The following is a 22872-nucleotide window of genomic DNA, read 5'->3' as shown; positions in this document are numbered from 1 at the left end:
CCACTAGATACTTCTAGTCAAAAATATTAGCTTTATCCCCAAATATCTTAACCACTAGTATGACTGCAGTGTATTATCTCCCGAGGTTATCACGCACTGGAGGAGAAAAAGTAGATGTTCAAGCAGCAAGCAACAATTATGGCCCTTTCACATAGCGGCATCTGAGTGGCTATTGAATAGTCCAAGAACAATTCTAAAAACAAGAAAATTCATGCAGTTTAGTAAATATATCATAATTTTCACAGTTGAAATTTCCTTAGACATTGCACTTTCTTCATAAGGGAATCCTGGTTTTTGTTAATGTTATGGTGAGTCAGGACTTGAACTAGCAGCCTTCTTTTTCTTCTTCTTACTGTGTTTCTTATGCTTCTTTTTTTTTTTTGTTTTTTCCTGTAAAGATAATTCAATGTTAGATATTATTACATGAAAAAATGCAAATTAAGAACATTTTTCCTGTGGCACTTCTAAGCGACTTCAATCCACATAACTAAGTAAACACAAAACATTTCTAAAAATGTCTCAACAACAGTATCCTGTAAGGACTGAGTTCTTGTTTTAGTAGAAAAACAACTCTTTAAGTCATTAGCACATTGCCACAGTCTCTACCAAAATTTCCTGTAGGAAATAAATTCAAGTGAAGCAGCTATCAACTGCTTTACTTCATGCTGTATAATTTTCTTGGTGTTTGAGACAGAGTCTTGCTGTGCAGTTCAGACTGGCCTGGAACTCACTGTGTGGCCCAGGCTGGCCTCACACTGGCAGCGATCCTCCTGCCTCAGCCTCCCGAGTGCTGGGATTACAGGTGTGCACCACCATGTACGGCTACATGTCCTATAATTTTATAACTTTATGTTACATAATTCTGAAAAGCAAACAATTGCAGCTACTGCAGATTACATCATCAGTTATGCTTTGCTAGCATACCACAGTAAAGCATAATTATTTTGCTAAAGTGACAGTTTTCAGAGAAAAGAAAAATTTGCTATTTTAAAGTAAGCAGAAACATACTGTGCTTGCTCAGACTGGTAGACTAATTACTAACTCCAACTCACTAATATAAAATGATGATGTACAGGTAAAAAGTGTGTCGCTTAGGAAAAGAGAAGCTTGATTTTACAGGGAAATGCTGCCGGATGCCTAGGGAGAGTCATCAAATTCTGAGCGGGTAAAAGGGAGATAGAATTCTGTCACTCTCCAACGCCCGAGCGGTTCTACTGGAGAAGTATAAGCAGAATTTCCAGAGACACAAATTCTCAGAACAACGGCACCAAACTGTTAGTGCAAGGACAACAAAACTAAAAGCAAGAGAGACAAATCGGCAGAGCTTCCTATCTACTTCCTCATCACCGGCACCACCAGTGACCATCTTCCTTCACAGGCTCTTCCGTTCTGTAGTATTAAGATGACTTTCACCATCGTTTTTTCCAACACACACTTAAATATACAGGGAATTTTACAGAGTCCAAAACCTTATAGTCTGGCCATTCATTCATCCCTTCATTTCAGTTCTAGGGGACTGAACCAGTGCATCTTTCATGACAGAAAAGTGCTGTACCACCAAGCTACATCCCTAGCCCCACTGGGCTTTTAAGTGACCTTCAGCCGGGCGTGGTGGCACACACCTGTAATCCCAGCACTGGGGAGGCTGAGGCAGGAGGATTGCTGTGAGTTTGAGACCAGCCTGGGCTACACAGTGAGTTTCAGGTCAGTGTCAACTACATAGTGAGACCCTGTCTTAAAAAATAAAAAATAAAACAAAACAAAAAATTAAGTGACCTTCTAAAAATGCACACTTTCCTTCTACACCACCTCACCTTGCTGGTTTTCTTTTATCACAGAGATTTATTTTCTGTCCTCAACCTTTCTGGGGCTTCCTTCCCTTCTTCGTCAGCGCTCTTCCAGTCACGTTTTACATTCCATATAAGAATCAAAGACACCCACATCTTTATATCAGCCTCATGTTTTGAACTCAAGTTTTAAGAGCCTTGAAAAAAATACTTAGATGTTGCCTGCAATGCCAGCACTTAGGAGGCTGAGGCAGGAGGATCACTATGAGTTCAAGACCAGCCTGGGCTACACAGTGAGTTCCAGGTCAGTCTCAACTACATAGTGAGACTCTGTCTCAAAAAAACAAAAAAACAAAACAAAACCAAAAAACCAAAAACAACATTGGTTGGATTGAACAGCATGGTAGGCACTGCAGAAGATTAGTGAGCTGAAGATATAACAATAGAAATGATCAGTGAAATTGAAAAACACAGGAAAAAAGACTGGAAAAAATTGAACATTATATTATTCAGCTCTTGGATAAGATCAAGCAGCCTATATGTAATTAGAGTTTCAGAAGAGACAGAGGGATAGGAAAAAATACTTGTAAAAATACTCAAAGTTTTCTTAATTTAATGAAAACTTTTTTTTTTTTTTTTTTTTTTTTTAAAAAAACAAAACAAAACTATATTCTCCACATCCAAAGCACCTACCAAGTCCTACCACCTAGGTCTAAAAACATGCCTCAAATCCAGCCATGCCAGTACCGTTTTTATACCAGCACTATAGCACAACATCATTCCTCACCAGTCCACTCATCTCTGCCAAAGCCTGTTAAAAAATGTCAGGTAGCCAGGGATTTAGCTCAGTGGTTCCAGCACCTACTTTGCAAGTGCAAGGACCTGAGTTCGATCCCCGGTACCAAAAATAAAATAGTTGTATTCAGGTCCCCTTCGTTTAAAATCCTGTTTCTCATAACATTCTAATTAAAACCCTACCACAGTGCCGCATGGTACAGCCTGTGCTTCCTTCCCAACCTCATTATAAGGTATTCCCCTCAGACACCAGGTGCAAGCTATGTTTACCTTTCAGTTCCTCCAATACACTAAGCACTTCCCAGCATATATCCATCTCTTCCCTCGCCTAGGCCATTCTTTTTTTTTTTTTTTTTTTTTTTGGCTCTTTCCTGTAAATCAGACTTCAGTTGAATTTTACTTCCTCAGATAGTATTTCTCCTCCCACCCTGTTGTGGTGCCAGGACAGACTTAGGGCTGGAGTGTACTAGGCAGCACTATGCCACTGAGACACAGCCCAGTCTTTCACAGAAGGCTTCTGTAGCCTCGCAGGCCCGGTCACTCTCAGACCCACTGCATCATCCATCGTGTTTAGGTGCAGCGTGGAACTACACAGATCTGAGTGCAGGCGGGTGGAAGGTCAACAATGAAAGTGCAAGAACGAAACGTCATCCACAATGGAGTAAGCCTGTTAGGCCTTGCAATTAATCTGAATCAGCCCAGAGTATTCTTCACTTAAATTATTTCCCTACTCAGAAAAAACAAAACACCAAGTGTCCTGCTACCTTGGTCTTAAAACAGATGCAGTGTTCTGAGCCATACACTCCCAGGTGAACCCTCTTTCCTAAAACCAAGGGTTTCTCATCTGAAGAGCTAAGCAAAGTCCATCCTGATGCTGCCCTCACTTTTTTCACCTCTCCCTAAGAGATGCTGCCAAAGGCCACAACCAACACATGGACAGAAGACCCTTATGTGAGCTGCTGATGGGGCAGGCACTGCTCTTTCAAAATCTGTCAATGGTTTCTCTGTTGGTTTGCTTCTCATTTGGATATGGCTTCCTCCCTCCTTAAGCCGTCTCTTCGTTTTCCTTTCCCATTTCACAATTTGCATGATGGCAGAGCTGGTTTTAAAAACTATTAACAAGGGCTGGGGATTTAGCTTAGGGGCACAGTGGCTGCCTGGCAAGTGCGAGGTCTTGAGTTCGATCCCTGGTACCAAAACAACCCCCAAACCAAACCAAAACCAAAACTATTAACAGAACCCTTGGTATTCATGAGTCCTATGTTGTTCCTTTCTGGTCTTTTTTTGAAGCCCGTGCTTCAAGAGGCTTTGTTGCTGTTGTTATTCCTGGTTTTTCTACCTAAGCTATACTTTATTATAGCTTAAAAACGTCAAATGGAAGTCTGAGCTCTTATTTCTGAAGGTCAGACCCTGGGACAGACGCTGCATGTTTGCCACCACAGCATTCTTCCTTCGTCCCAAGCCAGTCGACTTTCCACTCAGCGAGGCTGCTAAAAACCAGGCCCTTCCCAATCATTTCCTGCTCATGCTTTATTACACAGCTCCCTGTGCATTAAACCAAAATGACGCTGTTACGTAAAAAGATAAGAGATACTTGCTGTTGCCTTTTCTCGTTCTTCACTGCTTTTCTTCTTTTTTGCTCGTACCTAAAAAGTGGAAATTTTTTTGAAGAGAAGAAAATACATGTAATTTGTATTCAGTACCTTTTTTCATTCCCTAATATGTATATCCTGCATCTTCAAGTTACACGTACAAACAAATCACACTATAGGTATACGATTTTGATGAAAAATGTATAAAAAAAGAAAATGAAAATTCTTAGAGCTCCAAGGGCTTTTCATAGTCCCATTCAGCACCCAAAAAAGAAGTAAGGTACTGTGGGGAAAAAAACATGAACTCTGAAATAACAGACCAGGAACGGAATCCTACCTCACCTTCATCATCTATAAGAAAGGAAGTAACACTGTAAGGGGCAGTGTCTGCAAAATAGGAGGTGTTTAGTCTAAGATGTCAACGTTTGATCTTAGCCAAAAGGCTGAGAAGTGATCTACGGTGTCAACAAATGGTAGCTACATATAAAGTGTACTTAGCATAAACAAAATTATTAGCCTAGGCACCTGTATTAAAATAAGAAGCACTGGAAATGTAGCTCAGTGGTAGAGCACTTAACTAGCATACACGAGGCCCTGGGTTCAACCCTGGCACCTCCCTCACATCCCTTTAAATGACAATTGTCACCCCATTTTATTTTGACCTTTAAGTGTAACATATTAGGTTGATTTATTTGGTACCAGAGACTGAACTCAGGATTTGCATTTGCCAGGCAGGCGTGGTGCCACTGAGCATATCCCTGGCCCCCTACTGGATTTAAATATACTAAAGCGCATGTGTATGAAATGTTAAATCCAAATATAAAGACATTTTAGAATAATCTTTACTTATTAGGTAACAAATGTAATTAATATAAACTAGAGTTTAAAATTGTCTGAAGGTTGAGCTGTATGGTTCACCCGTGCGGTTCCTGTTGTGACTGGGGTGACAGCAACTACACTGCCAATGTATTTCAACAGGCAGAGACGAGGGCTGCTGTCACCCATGTTCTGGACTCCTGTACATGCTGGCTACTAATAATTCAAGAGTCAGTAACGAACCTGCTGATGATACAGACAGTGAATGGATTGTAAAAATAAACACAAAGTCTTTTATTCAGAATTTAATATACAGTGCATACCACAGGGATGCACATAACTTATAACTAGAGGGAAGACAGAACTTAACTCCATTCAGAGCTAAATTTTCTCTACCATTCTGGAAAATGTCCCTGGCAGCAATGATGATGAGTAGTTTCTAAAGGACATAAATGTACCAGCTACTTCCTCCATTTTGTCTGAAGATTTTATGTTTTCTGTTATCACACACAAGCACATACGTAACAAAATACAATTTTATAAATATATAAATAGAATTTTAGAAAATTACATATTATTTACTTTTACTTCTATATTTCTGTTACAGGAAAGCAATAAAAAATTAAAGCAGCAGTTTCTATTAGCACTGAATTTCATCTCAGGAAGCACTGTAAAACACTGCTACAGGATGGGAGCAACAGGCCTGACAGGATCACAGGCAGTGAAATCAGAAAGACAGGCATAAACAGAGAGGTGGAGCTCAGGGAGTGGTAGGTGAGGGACAAGGCAGACACAGAGCTGGGCAGGGTGGAAGCAGGAGGGTTCTGGCACACAGAGGAGACAGAGTCAGGACAACCAGCTGGCACTCGGCTGCCCTTACAATGAAAGGCCAGACCCCAACTCTTTAGACTACACTGCTGTGAGTGGGAGATGGGTGTGTGGCTCTAGCGCAACCTTAGGTTAGGGCTTACTGTTCCACCAAATTTGGGGACTATATCCTCTGTTCCAGGTATTACTTAAGGCCCCCTGTAACTCATCATCTATCTCATTCGTTACAATATGCTAGGCTCCTCGATGAGGAAACCAAGATCAAGAAAGAAATACTTTAAAGATCACTTATTGACCTGAAATTAACTAAGAATGGGCTGTAATTCTAACAGATTACAAAACTTGACAGGGACTGCAAAGAAGAACTTATAGTCCTCCTTGGCTTTACAGTAAAAAAACCAAGGTCAATGTGTGCAATGTTCTATCTTTAGTCATATAAGCAAATACTAGGTTTCAATTTGCTGTACATTATACAAACTCTTCTGTGTAATCAGAATGGTAGTATGATAGGAAAACATTAGAAAAATAAAGTACTTCAGATTGGAATAGTGTGTGGGAATACAGTTAATTATCAAAATAGTCACATAATCATTTTCTAGAAAAATGCAGGACTTACTCTGAAATGGAACAACTCATTTCTTTTACTCACCTCTTCAATATAATCTGATTCTGATAAGGACTCAGATGATAAAGGTTTATCTTCAGGATACATCTTTCTTTTTTTACTAAATCCTTTAATGTCCTGTGAAAAATGAAATACACATATCTTTCTATCCCACAGAAATTTTATGCTTCCAAATTCTATTTAATTCTTCCAATTAGCACAAAATCACCTATTTTTTAATTCAGAAATGCCTAAAAATTGTGACATTTACCAAGATTTACATCTTTAGTTCCAATAAATCAACAATCTTATTAAATAACTTGAAAAGAACTACATATCCATTTATATGCAACAGCCCCCTTATTTCCTTAACTTACATATGAGAGAATTTTGAAGTCAAAAGAAGCCATATAGATGCTTTAAGATTTGGGTCCTTTGTATTCTAATTCTTTTGTTTCTATCCAGGGTTAGATAGACTTAGGAACAACTTACTGTTGTAGGAAAAAAAAAACAATGGGTAATTATCTAAGATGATCTAAAAGGATCTCTACACAGCAATTCCTTCAGAACATTTAAATTATTAAGTCTACATTTTAAAAACATCTTGGGCTGGGGATTTAGCTCAGTGTCATCGCACCTGCTTCACAAGCTCAAGGTCCTGAATTTGATCTCCTGTATCAAAAAACAAAACAAAACAAAACAAAATCCACCAAAAACATGAACATCTTAAAGGTGTTTTTAAGGTTGAGAAAATGAGTAATTCTAAGGAAGGAGAAGGGACTCAGACTAGGAGAAGTACTTAGGGACTGAAGCACTTTAAGAAATAAAAATTAGACAGGTATGGTGGTGCGGCACTCAGGAGGCTGAGGCAAAAGGACTGCTTAGAGTTCAAGGCCAGCCTGGGCCACACAGTTCAAGGCCAGCCTGAACTACATATATAGTGAGACCTTGTCACAAAACAAAACAGAAATGCTAACTTATCTTACATGTATACATTAATTTACACAGCTTTCTTCAAATAAGTCTTGTTCATGTCTTTAAAATGTTCTTATACTTATAAATATTCATATATTAATTATGTATTATATAATTGTAATCATACAGAATTATAGTTATATAATTATATTAATATATACTTATATATTTCTTATAAATGAAATATTTTCTTCCTACTAGGGATATTTGGTCACTATTATACAAGGGACATATTCTAATCGCATATTGTATTACCTAGTACTTTCAGAATGATTTTAAATAATGGGGCTAAAACCAATGATTGATATGACTTAAATTGTCAATCATGTGTATGAAAAACTGATACCCAAAATATATTATTCTTACAACTCAGAAAAGATATGGACTGGGGATGTAGCTCAGTGGTAGAGCACACATGAGGCCTTAGCCCTATCCCCACACCACCAAAAAAAAAAAAAGGTGAGTAAAAACTATACACAGATCTGAATGCTAATGCAAACATGAAGAGGCACAATCCTTATATACTCTCAACTGGCAAAATGAAGGCTCACAATGCCGACACATATGTGAAACAAGGGGACTGTCATACACTACCAGCAGGAATGCAAATTATCAACAAGCACTTTGGTGAGCAAAATATCATTCAGTTAAATGCACCTCCCAGAACACCGAAATTATAGTCCCGGGTATACCTCAGAAAAGTAACAGTAATTGTGGAAAAGGAGAAATGCATTTGCCTAGAATACACCAGGTCTTGGGTTCAATTCCAAAACAAAAACAAAAACATATCACCACCAAAACAAAACAAAACCCCCAAAAGCTTGAAGAGTGTAAAACATTCAAGCTGATATGTACATGTATATTCATTATATGGGATATTTGAAGTAATTCAAAAATCACAATGCAGTTGTTTTAGTATTCTATGTATATTTATTCCTGATCATCAAAGCCATTATAAAGTAAATGGTTACTTTCATGTTAAAAGTATGTGTGCAACTAAAATAAAAAATGAATGTTAAATTATAATACATCCTTTGGGCAATTATTGACATCATATGGTTTTTTCCTCTGACCACTTACTACACAGTAATTAGTTAGTATTAGCTATAGATGAATCATGCCATGTACCAAAGTCCCAGCTACTCAGAAGGCTGATGTAGGAGGATCTCTGGGCACAGTTTGGGGTTGGACTGGGCAACAGAGACCCTGTGTTTAAAAAAAAAAAAAAGCTAAGTCATAAATGAAGATTAATAAATATCTACTTACAATAATAAAGATTTATTTTACAAATTTATCTATGGTATACTCAATTTGAACACATGTCCATGGTATGTATGTTTTTTTTTTTTCTTGGTACAAGGAATCAAACTCAGGACCTTGTACTTGCCAGGCAGGCGCAGTGCCACTGAGCTACATCCATGCCCCGTATGCATGCATGCATGCATGTATGTATATATGTATTATGTACATATTAGAGACAGGGTCTTGCTATGTAGTTCAGGTTGGTCTTAAACTCACTATGTAGCCCAGGCTGGCCTCAAAATCAGTGATCCTCCTGCCTCAGCCTCCAGGGCTGCCTGATGTTTTGTAACTTAGAGGGCCTCCCTTAAAATGCCTAAAGGAACCAGGTTACACACTTATAATTCCAGCTACTCAGGAAGCTGATGCAAGGTGGACCACAAGCCAGCCTGCGAAACCTGGGAAGCCTGTTTAAAAATGCACGCACCAACTCCCCATGATGAATGTGATCATCCTGTACTACAAACAGGTACTAATAAAGATAAAATTTTTAAAAAAGGAACGGAAAGTTGCAAGTTTATATTGTATTATAAGTCTTTTAATTAAAGCGTTGAAGCTGCATGTGTCGCTTAAATACCTCAAGAGCACTGAAAAGAGCTCGTCCAACCTTCTGCCACATTTTCATCGACTTAACACAAAATACAACTGGATGCAAAATTTTAAATTTTTTCATACTCAAATAAAATTGTATCACTTGTTCTAAAAAAGAAAAGAAAGAAGAGCTAGGGACGTAGTTCAGTGGTAGAGCACACGCCTAGCATGAGGGTCTGGTTCAGAAGCCAATGTGGCAGCAATGCCCATTTGAGGGAATAAAGGAAATGTTCGATTTCCATTATTTTGTTCTTAAAATCTGAGATAATTCATCAAATAATATAAATTCAAACTTTCCACAGGAATAATCTCCTGACTTTTACCTTCAAAAAGAAAAGCAAATTAAAAAAATTTCTTTACCATAAACATGAAATGCATAAAAGCAAAATAAGGGGCCAGGGATTTAGCTCAGTGGTTCTGCCACCTGCCTCGTAAGCACAAGGTCCTAAGTTTGAGCCCCATGGGGTACCAAAAAAAAACCAAAAAACCAAAAAAACAAAAAAAACAAAATACCTTCAAGTTAAAAACAGGTATACATTATAGTTCATTTCTGGAAGTCAATTAAATGTTGTACGACAGATATCCTAAGGTAATGTAAAAATAGTTACCTTTTCTTTTTCCGTTGCATCCTTTGACTTCCTCTTCTTTTTTAAACTATCCTAAACAGACAGACATATATACATCACTGTTCAATGTAAAGAATACACCATTATAGAACAAAGACAAAAATTCAAAACAATTGATAGGCTCTAGAAGTGAGAAAGTTTACTATATCAGCACATTATTCTTACAAGAGAAATATGTCAGGTAGGCATTTGCTTGTAAGTCAATGACTTATTCATTTATCAAATCTATGTACCCCTAAGACTGTTTGAAATACACACAGGTTTAAAGCAGGACTTCATGTCACTGCCCGCCTCTGCCTCTGGACTGCAGATCTAATCACACTTTGTTCATACATCTACTGGTTCAATCTGCCCGCACTCCTCCATCAGGTGAGGAGGCAAGAATTTCTGCTTTTAATTCCTTAATTTTAGCTAGGAACCTCCTCAACACTCAGTTTCTTTATGCACAAAGTGGATTAGCAACTACTTCATAGGTTGTTAAATGAGTCAGCTTCCAAACGCTCAGAAGAATTGATCCACACACAGTAGGCACTCAATGAATGTTGACTGTCATTATTGTAAGACCACTACTTACGGTTAAAAGACAAAGAGAAAACAAATATTTATTGAGTACTTTTTAGGTGTTAGGCATTTTGTCAGAACAAAGTTCACTAAAGCAAGTAGATAAAATCTATAAAATACAAACATTTTACTTTAGTTTCCCGAGACCTTAGTATAGCATTTGTCAAATTATAGTCCACAAACACCCCTGTATCCGAATCACATATGGCATCTGCTAAAATATACATGCTACTTCTAAGTCTAATCAGACAAAAAATCAGATTCTGGAAATGAGAGTCTAGGAATCAACTTTCTTTTTTTCCGGGTAGAGATGATTGAACAGAGGGCTTTGCATATGCGAGGCACACACGCTACCGATGAGCTACACCTCTGGCTCACGGAATCAGCATTTTTACTGAATACTGCATGCCTTTACAAAAATGATCTTGAAAGACTGAATGAAAATTCTGGGTATGTCAGTACAAAACAAACTTGTGAATGATGCAGCATGAAGGGTACTGGGCCAGATATTTACAGATGCTGATTCAATTTCCAATTTTAACACTAGCCATTATGAATTTAAAGAAGATTTTCTTCTCTGAACTACAACTTCTTTAAGAAAATGGGGAAAATACTATCACATTTCAGTAACACAATTTCATATGTGATACATATGAAAGTACTCGGAGGGAACTCTTAAATGCTACATGCAAGGTACATGGCAAGGTACATGGCAAGGTACATAGATAGGTTAAGTGGCCCAGAACATCAAAGTACAAAATCAAACAGTATCTCATTTCTGACAGCAATTTAACCACTTAACAGTGTACCCCAAGTTATCACTTGGGGCAGTTCTCTTTACCTGCTATCTTGAGCATCACCTGGGGAGGTATCATTTCAATCATATGATTCTTGTATAGAATAATTTGATAAAATTGTCATTTTGATATTATCTTATACAAATATATTATCTTATACAAATTAATAAAAAATATGCAAGTTTTGGTCAGCCTGGATTTAAATAATTCCACTTGTAAGTGGGTAAGGCAGGAAGAACTAAAAGGAAAACTTAAAGGTCTTTGCCATCAAAAAGTGTTAATAATTTAAGTAATTTTTTTACCTTGCTGTCTGACTCAGTTTCTGACATGGAGCTTTCAGAAGACTTATGTGAACGGTTCTTCTTTTTCTTTTTCCTTTTTGCTTGCTTCTTTTCCTACATAAAAGATTTTCAGAAACATATGCTTTGTTTCAGAAATATAATTTATACATTTTATTAAGAGAAAAACTATTTTATTATTATTTTTAAATCTTATTGAATTTACTGGTACTTTTTAAGTATACAGTACAGTTAAATTTATCATTGGGATCTTGTACCTTTACATGACAGATCTTGGTTCTCATTTATTCCCCTTACTCCTGCCCTCCATTCATCCCCTTCATCCTCCCCTCTTTACAAAGACTTTTTTCCATTTTTTCCTTTTCCATTATCCCTTATTTCCTTTCCCCTACCCTTCCCAGTTCCCCTACACCTTTAGCCCCTTTCTTCCTATTTCACTTTATCAGTTATACAATTTGTATACAGTTATACAATTCACACTTGTAGTTTTTCACACCAGAGGATAAAAACTTTATTAATGAACACAATTTAATAAAAGAACCATATATTAATTTTTTTGTTTTTTTTTTGATACCAGGGATTGAACTTGGGTCCTTGCACTTGCAAGGCAGGCCACTGAACCACTGAGCTAAATCCCCAGCCCAATTACTTTTTTTTTGGTAGTGGGAATTCTGCACTGAGCTATAGCCTCAACTGTTTTTTTGTTTTTTTGTTTTTTCCATACCGGGGATCAAACTCGGGTCCTTGTGCTTGTGAGGCAGGGAGCAGAACAAGCCTCAGCTCTTTTTATTTTGAGATAGAGTCTCACTCAAGTTTGTTTTGTTTTTGGGTACCAGGGATGGAACTCGGGTCTCTGTACTTGCGAGGCAGGCAGCAGAACCACTAAGCTAAATACCCAGCCCTCTCTCAAGTTTGTAATCATCCTGTCTCAGCCTTCTACAGTGCTGGAATTGTAGGTGTGAACCAGGATACCTGGCTTTTTTTTTTTGTACCAGGGATCAAACTCAGGACCTTGTGCTTGCCAGGCAGGCATGGTGCCACTGAACTAAATCCTTCAGGATTCTTGGCTTTAGTTGCTATAAATGTAACACACCACTTTGTATTTTAAAAAAGCAACTGGTTTGAATCACATGTAATCCTGAGCATTTGGTCCAACATCATTTTTTTTAGATTTTTCAAATCTTTTCTTCTGATTTTTTAAACAAGTTTAGAAAACTTAAAATATACATATGCACCAATATTTAAGTATCTCACCATTTAATTCACTCATGCCAGGGCTCTTAATCAGAGCCTGCAAGTAAACATTGCTAAGAGAGATTTCACAGTAGTTTCCTCTTGACATTAAGTAGGTTAGAGATATTACTTCACAAATGATTTTAAGCAAATCTTACCTCATCTTCAGAATCTGAAGAACTGCTGGGAGAATCAGAGCTTGATGAAGAAGAAGATGAATACTTGACCAAGCACAAAACAATTAAAGCTTGTGAGATGCGGAAATTGTTTTCTTTTACTAAGTCTCTCAAGTACTTAGTAAAATCAATCTTGTGTTTAAGAAACAGATGCCATATTTGTCAGATTTTAAATACTAAATCTTAAGTCATATACCTCCTCCTAAAAGACTCAACTAAGTGACAACATATGTGGCAACTGTCATCAGCTGCCTTCTTTTAATAGCAACTGAGGAGTTGCCAGGTTACAAGGAGACTGGCATCCTTCTCTCCTGTCACTAACAACCTCACCACCCATCGCACCATCATTTAGAGACCAAGACAGCTTTGAGCATACATGTTAAATAAATTATTCTTACTTTTTCTGAAGGCTCTTAATTACAACATTTAGAAAAATGGAAAACTTTTGCTCACCCTACCAGATTTCTTCTTTTCTTTCTTCTTTCTCTAAATGGAAACAAATACAAGTCTAAATAAGTTGATGTGAATCTTCAAATCTATCTGGTAATAGTAGTATATAGCATTACTGTGAAAACTCAAGTATGAAGTTATAGTAAAAATGGTATTACCTGCTTTTTTTTGGATGAGCTCTCATTTCCACTTAATAATTTCTCCCTGTGCTTTTCTAGTTCTTTCTTCCAATTCTGTAAAAAAAGGGCACAGACACAAATAGAGGCTATCAGCCCCCTTCTAACAGATGTAATATAGAAAAACAACCACTACAGTACTTCCCTCCCTCCATCCTTTCATATCTCTCACCCATCTCAGCTTCAGGTTACAGGCAAGAGGTAGTCCAAGCTGGGCTTAGCAGTCTACGCCTACAGTCCTAGTTATTAGGTAGGCTCAGGCAGGAAGCTTCTTTGAGCCCAGCAGTTCCAGGGCAGCACAGGCAACCTAGTGAGATCTTTTTTCAAAAATAGATGCTCTAGGTACTAGTTCTTGATGGTATCACCAAAGGAGTCTATATTAGCTTTTTCTCTAGCAGATACTGAGGGTGGGAATTCTCCAGTGCATAAGGAGAGGTATAAGATACTATTAGTGAGGCTGGGGCCTCTTTTCCTTTTAACAAAGATACCAAGATTCTCTTTCTAGGTTGTAAAAGCTGAATTGATCTACATGATGGTTGATCATAATATATCTACATATACATTACATACAAAACAAGCAAACATCACCATGGAAACTCAGGGTAAATGGGAATGCAGGGAGAAGAATCCAACATTTAGACAACGTAGATAATTTTAATTACAAGACAGTTATTCTTTTAAGAAAGCATGCATGTAAATATAAACATGTGCTTAATATGCCAGAAGTCCTAAAAAACAGAGCCCCCTTAACCTCAAGACTTATGCCCTTTATTTCTTTAAGAGTACTATTTACAAACCTCATTCATTTTTTCTTCAAATTCAGCCAAAGCCTTAGAGCCTTTCTTTTTCTTTTCTAGTTGCTCTTTCACTTCTTCCCTTAAAAAACAGAATGTACAAATAATATTCCAAGTACTTCAAATTGATTGATGCTCATAAACAAGATAACAAAAATTTCATAACTAAATTTTTACTAATAGACCTCCATTCAAATATTAATATATTTTAAATTTCTACATTCATAGCTATGTAAATAATAAAGCCTATCAGAATCATTCCTCTTTTAAACATCAATTATGAGTTAACATATCAAATATCTGAGCACTTACATACAACTGTTTAAATACAGTTAACCTTCACAATAACCCTGTAAGAAAAGTCAGTACTTACTCCCAGTTTTTCAGATAAAGAAACTGAAGGTTAGAGAAGCTAAGAAATCTAAGGTTATAAAGCTGAAAGTTTCAGTGTTAGGGCAAGCTATTTGACTAAACTTCTGGATTCGAATACTAAATCTCCCATTTTATAACATACCTGACCTGTCTGCAGGGAAGAGTTAACACAGCATCCTGACTGCTTATTCTGAGAAGGCTTGCTTACAAGACTGGCCCAAGGCAAGACCTTGGCAATTTGGATTTTAGGGGGTTATTACCATTCACTGATTAAGAGTTGCTTACTTCCTAAACTGTGTATAGACAACGTAGTGTCTGAGTAGCAGACACTAGTAGCAGGCTGAGTGTCTGCCATCCTTCTTGGAATCTGGGATTCTGAAATGTGACAGGTAGTCTGACCAACACTAGTGATTGGCCTTCAACCCGTGTACCTTTTCCCATTGCTGGCTGTGCCTGGTATTCTTTCACTGTAATTAATCTTTCAAGTGTGACTACTGGCTGACACTCTATAAGTCCTATAATGAACCAACCTGAGAACTGGCTTAACTCTGACACACAAATCATACGCCTGTTTGAGCACATCCTCTTTCAAGTTCATACCTCTCTTCATTGTAAAGGTAAAATATGCTTTGTTCTAGTATATTGCAATGGTTAACAATAGCACTCAAATACTTCAGAGTAGTAAAGGCTTACTTCCCATTTAACCCAAAAGAAAGAGTCCCTATTATAAATAAGCACATCTTTCTTTTTTTTAAAGCTCTTCTGAGTCAGTTTTGCTGTTTCTCAGGCTGGCCTTGAAATCATGGCAATCCTCCTGCCTCAGCCTCCTGAATGTGGGTATTACAGGTGTGCTCCACCACACCTGGCATAAGCACACCTTTTAATCACTGCTAAGCAGCATCCAAGACAACTTAGGATTATGAAGTTAAGAACTCTGAAGTTTGTCATATATAAAAATGTATGGTTATTAAGAATACAAAAAATATTCCGCCGCCTGCTTCACAAGTGTAAGGACTTGAGTTTGATCCCTGGTACCAAAAAAAACAAAAAAAAAAAAACCTAAACAAAAACAAAAACAAAAAAATACACTACAAAATAATAAAGCCTATACTAGGACGCTTCATTTATAAAAGATCAGAGTTATTCAATGAGTTTTTCCAACTTATTAACAAGCCAGCAGATAAAACTAGAAATAAAAATGAACCTTCTTTCCAACATCTGGTTAAAATCAATGAAGGGCATGATTATTCACACTGGGGATGAAACCCAGAGCTACATCTCCAGCCCCTTTTCAAAAATTTTGAGGTAATGTCTTGCCAAATCATGAATAGTACAGGCTGGGATCAAAGGTGCCATCTCCTACAGGTGTGTGCCATGACACCTAGCTCAAATTCATTATTTTAAATAGCTTGGAACCCTGGCAAGGTTAAGTAAAGTCTTTCAGGGGATAGAGAAGATTGCCATGAAAAGGTTACTGGGCAGTGTTTTAGATTTACTGGGTGGTAGATGTTCATATGTTTTATAGTTGCACATGTGCTTCATCCATTCAAAAGAAAGCATGAGCTAAATAGTCAAACACTACTTTTAAAACATCACTTAACTGGCAATTAGTTGACAATGAATAAAAATTATAAGAATAAAAGTTTTAAAAGTTTACAAAAAAGCTTATAAATAGGCAAATTGTTTCACAAATACCAGGTAGGCCTGGGTCGATTCAGATAATCCTGGATTGTTGGCCCTGAAGACTGGATTGGACCCCTTGATCTGGCCATTGCTATTGGATTCATGTAGGCCTTGAGGAAAAAACACAAATTAATTGCATTTAAAGAACCATTAAAATTGTTAAAGCTCATTTATATCAAGCAGCCTTTTTTATAAATGCATACTACAACTAAGCATGAACAATCTGACTAATCAACATTTTATTATAAAAATAAATCTAATCTATAAGCCTTGAAAATTTGAGATAAGAAATACTATTTTATGACATGTGCTGCTGTTCTGACAGACACTTGATGAAACAGTGGTGCCTCTTCCCTACAGAGGTATAAGCATGCTTTCTCTTAAAGCTCAAAAACCTGTGAAGTGCTTTGCACTGTATGTGCTGACAAATGAAGGAACTCAATCCCCAAAAAAGCTTAAAAGGAGCTAAGTCTGAATTTATGGAATATTCTACCATCCCAGGAAATACTGTGTTATATTAATGACAACTTCATTTGCAACTGCTAACATCAGAAATTAAGTTACATACAGGTAACAACAAAAAAGAAGACTTCATGAAAATCAAAACATTTGTACATAAAAGGACAGTTTCAAAAGAGCAAGGGCCAGGGATTTAGCTAAGTGGTTCTGCCGCAAGCACAAGGTCCCAAGTTTGATCCCTGGTACCAAAAAAAAAAAAAAAAAAAAAAAAAAAAAAAAAAAAAAAAAAAAAAAAAAAAAGCAAGAAGACAATTCAGACAGGGAGAAAATACTTGCAAATCCTGTATCAGAGAAAAAATTAACATTCAGGATATGTAGATGCTTACAAGGACGACAACAACAACAACAAAAGCTTCAAATAAATCAATTCAAAATGGGTAAAGCATTTAAGTAGACACTTCTCTCCAAAGACATATAGTCAGTGGCCAGTAAACACACGAAAAGGGTTTTGTTTTTGTTTTTTGAGACAGGGTTTCCCTAAGTATGTAGCTCAAACTGTTCTTGAACTCTCAGTTATCTCCCTGACTCAGGTTCCCGAGTGCTGGGATGACAGGTGTGCACCACCACGCCTGACAATATATTAAAATGTTAAAGCATCATTACTCATTAGAGAAAGTGAAATAAAAACCAAGACAAGTCATGTGGCACCCATAAGGATGGCTACTATCAAAACAACAGAAAATCATAAAGGTTGGCAAAAATGTGGAGAAATTAGAATCCTTGACCATTATTGGTAGCGATATAAAATAGTTGCTGTGAAAAACAATTTGTTAATTTCTTAAAAAGTTAAAACACAGGAATGGGTACAGTGGTACATGCCTTTAATCCGAACACCCTGCAGGAGGATCACAAATTACTTGTTTCAAAATTGAAAAAAAAAAAAAGGGGGTGGTGGTGTAGCTCAGTGTGAAGGCCTCAGGCTCAACCCCCAGTACCACAAAAACAAACACAAACAAAAACCCAACACCTCCCAAAAGAAGAAAGTGAAAAATGCCTTTAATGATAATGTTTCTATCAGAGATAATTTTATTAAAATTCACTCTGCTACAATTTGATTTTTAATCTTTACATTTCTTACAATCTCTTAATCTTTACATTTGGTTTTCCTAATTTAATTCAAGTCAACACACACAAAACTCTTACTTTTTAAATAATATTTTACTGTAAAAATGATAACTTATTTTTGGTTGAAAATGATTACTAGTATCAAGTTTGATTTTAAAGTTTTACTCAGTACCTAATAATGTATTTCTTGCATTTTATTTACCAAAATCTGTAAAAGTAACCATTTTTACCTTTGTAACAAATGTTACATACTTCAAAATTTCTGACACAGTAAATAATATAAAACTCCATAAACATATACTTCCATTAAAAAAACGCAGCCTAATTACTTGGGAACAGAAACAAACCTTTGACATAATTCTCCTTCAAGCAAGAAGGAATGCTGCAGATGTTCGAGCATACAGGTATCACAGCAATGCTAAAGATAGGCTTTTTTTTTTTTTTTTTTTTGTACCAGAGATCAAACTCAGGACCTTGAGCTTTCAGGCCCACCAGTGAGCTACACCACTGAGCTACACACATCCCTCATTCAAAACAGGCATTTAAAAAATATAAACTATTATACCCTAAATATTTCATTCAACCACCTCTGCCAAACATTTAGTTGGTGTGAAGGCTACAATGAAGGGACTATTAGCCCAAGAAACACCCCTAAATAACTAATGAGAGGAAGCAAGTTCTGTATAACATGTGGGCTAAGACCACAATTTGTAAAACAGAAGTGGTATTCACATCTGTCTTACGTCTTTGGCACCATGTCAAAATTTTAGTGCTACCTAATAGTAAAATGTTTTTTTTTTTTTGTCTTTTTGTTTTGTACTGGGGATCGAACTCGTGACCTTGCGCTTGCAAAGCTGGCAGTGGAACCACAGAGCTAAATCCCTGGCCCTAAAATGTTTTGAAAGAGGTTTAAAATTGTAAAAATTATCTGCTTCCAAAGACTGAAAATATATAAAAAGTAAAAAAGAATGTTCAATTAAATTACAGTAACAAAAACTGAAAACACGCAAGCCACCATCAAACTGCGGCACATTAAATATATTAAAGTACATTCTCCAAATGAAATACTATATAACTAATAAAAGAAAAACAAGGAAGACTACAGACTTATACAGTTCCCAATGTCCTAAAATGTCCCAAGACTTTTTCCCTTGGGAAGAATGTCCCAAGACTTCTCGAGTGAACAGCAAAGTAAGTTGCAGCAAAGCAAAAAGCCACTTAACAAATAACTACAAATTTTTAAAAAATCTGAACGCATGTGCAAAATGTAAAGGAAGCCACATCCTTTCACCATTCCATATAGTGGAGGATAAAAAATTTAAAATAATTCATTATCTCTATGAAGGAAAACATACTCTATATATACATATATATGTACAATTAAGGTAAACAAGAAACACTCAACCATAATACTACTGTCCATTCCAATTCAGAGAGCTGAACTGTACTATATTAAAATTCACAAACATTGCAGTAAGTTTTTCATTTCTATTAGTTTTTAAATTTTTAACATATATTAAAGTCTTAACATGAACAGTCAAACTGCTTTCCCAAACTTTATTTTCACTTGAGAGAAAAATAATCATAAAGTAATATATTCACATCCTAGGACTTTCAGTTATAGACAATTTAAAGTACAATTATATGAATTACTGTTAAGGGTAATAAAGCTTGCCTTTAAGCTTTTGACAGTAAACAGTATCTTCATTCTGCTGATGTATACACTTCAAATACTTTATTTCAATTATTTATTTCAATCACAATAGCAACAAAAGTGTATCTTATATGCTAGGGTCAATTCAAAACACTATTCTGTACTCTTAATCATTAAATAACAATACTTTTTTACTATGCACATAAAATTTTAAAAACAAAAAAATTTTACAAAAGTAAAAAGCCTTTTCATGTAAGCATCAGTGTGAAAAATGTTTCCAACATTAAAGTGATGGGGTGGTTAAGTATTATTTAAAATATGGAAACTGCACTTCTTTAAACATGTCATATGAGTTAGTCAATGTAAATGTGGCCACCCTGTGACTCAAGCATTCGGGTTCTTAACGTGACTAGAACTGTCCATGGCTCAAAACTGCTGCGAGTTTGGGGAACAGAATGAAACTGTTATCGAAACCTGGGACAGCAAATTGGGCTCAGGGAATACATACGTGGGCAGGCAAGAAAAGAGCAATGTGCCACAACTGTTAAAACACAATGTGCAGAATTTAATTTGCTGCTTTGTTTTCCTATTTTATCTAGTGGGTACATCTCTTTAAAAGGGCACAAATAGAAAAGAACATGAAGGAAACATCCAGAGAACAGGCCCAAAGGGTGGGCATCAAGAACTTAACCCTTCAGAGATCCCAGAATTAAAATGTTTAAGAATGAACACCAAGACAGCAGGGCACAGTGATGTACACCTGTCATCCCGGTACTCAAGAGGCTGAGGCACGAGGACTGGGAATTCGAGGCCAGCCTGAACACACTCTAGACTCTGTGTGTGTGTGGCAGGGTGAACACCAGGAGGGAATCTTAATGTAAATGGTGGACTCTGGGTGATCATGATGTGTCCTTTAGGTCCACTGACGATAATACATATCATACTGATACCAGATACTGACAATGGAGGAGGCTGTATAGGTGTAGGAGTTCTTATTGTACACGGGAATTCTGTACTTTATGCTCCATTTTGCTCTGTACCTAAAACTGCTCTAAAAAATGAAGTCTATTTTTAAAAATTGTTCAGCCTAAAGTTCAATGGTTTGGGGGAAAGTAATTCTGTATTTTTTGTGTGGTACTGGGAACTGAATCCAGGGGCTTTGTACTGAGCTGTATCCCCCTAGCCTTTTAAATTTGAAACAGGATCTTGCAAAGTTGCTAAGCTGCCCAGGCTGGGCTCAAACTTGCAATACTCCTGCTTCATCCTACAGTAAGACTACAGGCATGCACCACCAGGCCCGGTTTCCCATCATCTTTAATGCTATAATAGTATCACAGATATAAGACAGAACCTGAATAGCTTTGAAGACAATCTGAAAAAAATACTAATATGTTTGGACACATTTATTTTGTTACTCAAAATCAAGACTTACTTAAAAAAAAAAAAAAAGTTATGGGAAAACTATGGATTCAGTGAAGAGATCAATGGTTACCAAGGGCTGGAGAAGGCAGGAATGACCAGGCACAGCATGCAGAATTTTGAGTGAAACTGCTCTGTATGATAAAATAATGATGGATGCAAACCCATGGAACGTCCTACACCAAGTGAGCTGCAATGTAAACTACGATCTGGGGCAATACAGAAGTGCTAGTGTGGGTCTACCGGTGATAAGAAATGCACCACTCTGTGGGCGATGCTGACGATGGGAAATTATGTGCAGGGGCAGGAGGTCTATGAGATATTTCTGCTCCTTCCTCGATTCTGCTGTAAATATAAAATGCTGTAAAAAATACTCAAAAAGCCCAGAGTTATGATGCATTGCACAGAGGGTTGGATTAGCCAAGTTTTGGTCCCAGTTTGAACAGTCCCATGCTGTCCTCTCTGCTGCACTGGCCCTCTGTGTCTTCTACTCTTAATTTCATGTTTGTTCCCACAGTCTTTGAAGTGCAAAGGAAATGTTACTGGAGCAGTCTGTGCATGACAGCACATCAGAAAAAGCGCACGAAGTTGTTTTCCAGATGCTCCAGCAAATGAAGCTAATTTCCCAAGTTTTCAAATGCTTCAAGGGATGTGTAAACTAAATAAAACTTTCTTCCCCATGAGATGAAACATTTCAGGATCCTATGGCAAACTGTACCTTAAGTTAGATAATTTCCAAGCATTCAAGACCAAGACATCAGAAGAGCCAAACACTCAAACACCTCAAACCTTGGAGTGCCCCAGCACAAGCCCATTTCAACTCAATGGTCATCAACGAACTACAGCAAGGCCTCATCTGCAGCCAGGAGAAAAGAACATTTCTCAGTCTTGTAATCACTACCACAGCGTTCCTAGGCATTTTCAATCAGAAAGACTACAGGAAACGAAAACGTTTTTAAGAAACAGCCATGACTTCATAAAAGCAAGGCTCTTTTAACACACATACACGCACCTGCAAATAATCATTTAAAAAAAGCTAGCTCACTGACTGTAAGATAGTACCTTTAAGCTCATTTTCCTCATTTTACTGTTAGTGGTTTGTCACAAACCCAGGAACTGTCAGGCTACAACCTAATATTACTGTTCCCTTTATGTTTACTTTCTGCTACAAATTACATGCGGATCTTTTTCACTAGAGTAGTAATTTTTCATGCCAAGCATTCATTTGGGCATATTACTTTTTGTGGCCTCTCAAGGTTATTGATAACAATTATCTCCCTTTATATATGAAAAAGACAAACAAAAACAAACCCCGCTAGGCTCAGAGAAGAATAGTAACTTGTCCTAGGTTATCTAACGTCCGAGGGACCAGAGTTGCCATTCCAGTGAGTGCAGGTCTCCAAAACCAATTATTTTCACGCCATTCACCCCTTTGCAGGATCTACTAGTGCCAGACAGTGCTCGGCCGCTGGAGACACGAAACCCAACGCTGTGATCCTGGCTCTCAAACGCGAAGCCGCCCTTCCCTACACGGCGAGCGTCTCCCAGGCCTCCGCGCCTCCATCCCGTCCCGGGGGCAGGAGCCGAGGTCCGCCGAGCCGGGATGGACGTGCCCGGACTTAGGAATTCCAGGCAGGACGGAAGAGAGTCCTCCCGCACCGGGCCCTCGCGGCGCTGCGAATCCGGCGCTGCCACCACTGCTTGGAGGGAAGGGAGCTGGGGAGCAGGCCCGCGGAGCGGCGGGGTGGGGAACAAGGGAGC

The 22872-nt window shown here is 37.5% G+C and overlaps 1 protein-coding gene across 3 annotated transcripts; it reads right to left on the bottom strand.

Moving 5' to 3' along the window:
• Positions 1-291: 291 nt before the first annotated feature.
• Fam133b (family with sequence similarity 133 member B) lies at positions 292-22852 on the bottom strand. 3 transcript variants are annotated; one of them, XM_010603467.2, is made up of 11 exons: positions 22423-22852; positions 16467-16564; positions 14403-14481; positions 13588-13662; positions 13433-13465; positions 12962-13024; positions 11574-11666; positions 9896-9946; positions 6468-6560; positions 4181-4228; positions 292-390 (listed from the first exon to the last, which is right to left on the bottom strand). In XM_010603467.2, exons 2-11 carry the CDS (start codon positions 16556-16558, stop codon positions 304-306), a joined length of 714 nt encoding a protein of 237 aa, XP_010601769.1. In that variant the 5' UTR covers positions 16559-16564; positions 22423-22852; the 3' UTR covers positions 292-303. The 3 variants fall into 3 exon arrangements, with proteins under 3 accessions (XP_010601769.1, XP_033614346.1, XP_033614345.1); XM_033758455.1 differs by lacking the exon at positions 292-390 and adding an exon at positions 21830-21967 and having other exon boundaries at positions 3754-4228; XM_033758454.1 differs by lacking the exons at positions 292-390; positions 22423-22852 and adding an exon at positions 21830-22403 and having other exon boundaries at positions 3754-4228.
• Positions 22853-22872: the final 20 nt, after the last annotated feature.

This window comes from Fukomys damarensis, unplaced genomic scaffold (genome assembly GCF_012274545.1).
Source record: "Fukomys damarensis isolate Sample0158 unplaced genomic scaffold, DMR_v1.0_HiC HiC_scaffold_4, whole genome shotgun sequence".
Classification (NCBI taxonomy): domain Eukaryota; kingdom Metazoa; phylum Chordata; class Mammalia; order Rodentia; family Bathyergidae; genus Fukomys; species Fukomys damarensis.
The sequence above is the reverse complement of the archived record's forward strand: the minus strand, read 5'-3'. Positions and strand labels throughout refer to the sequence as shown.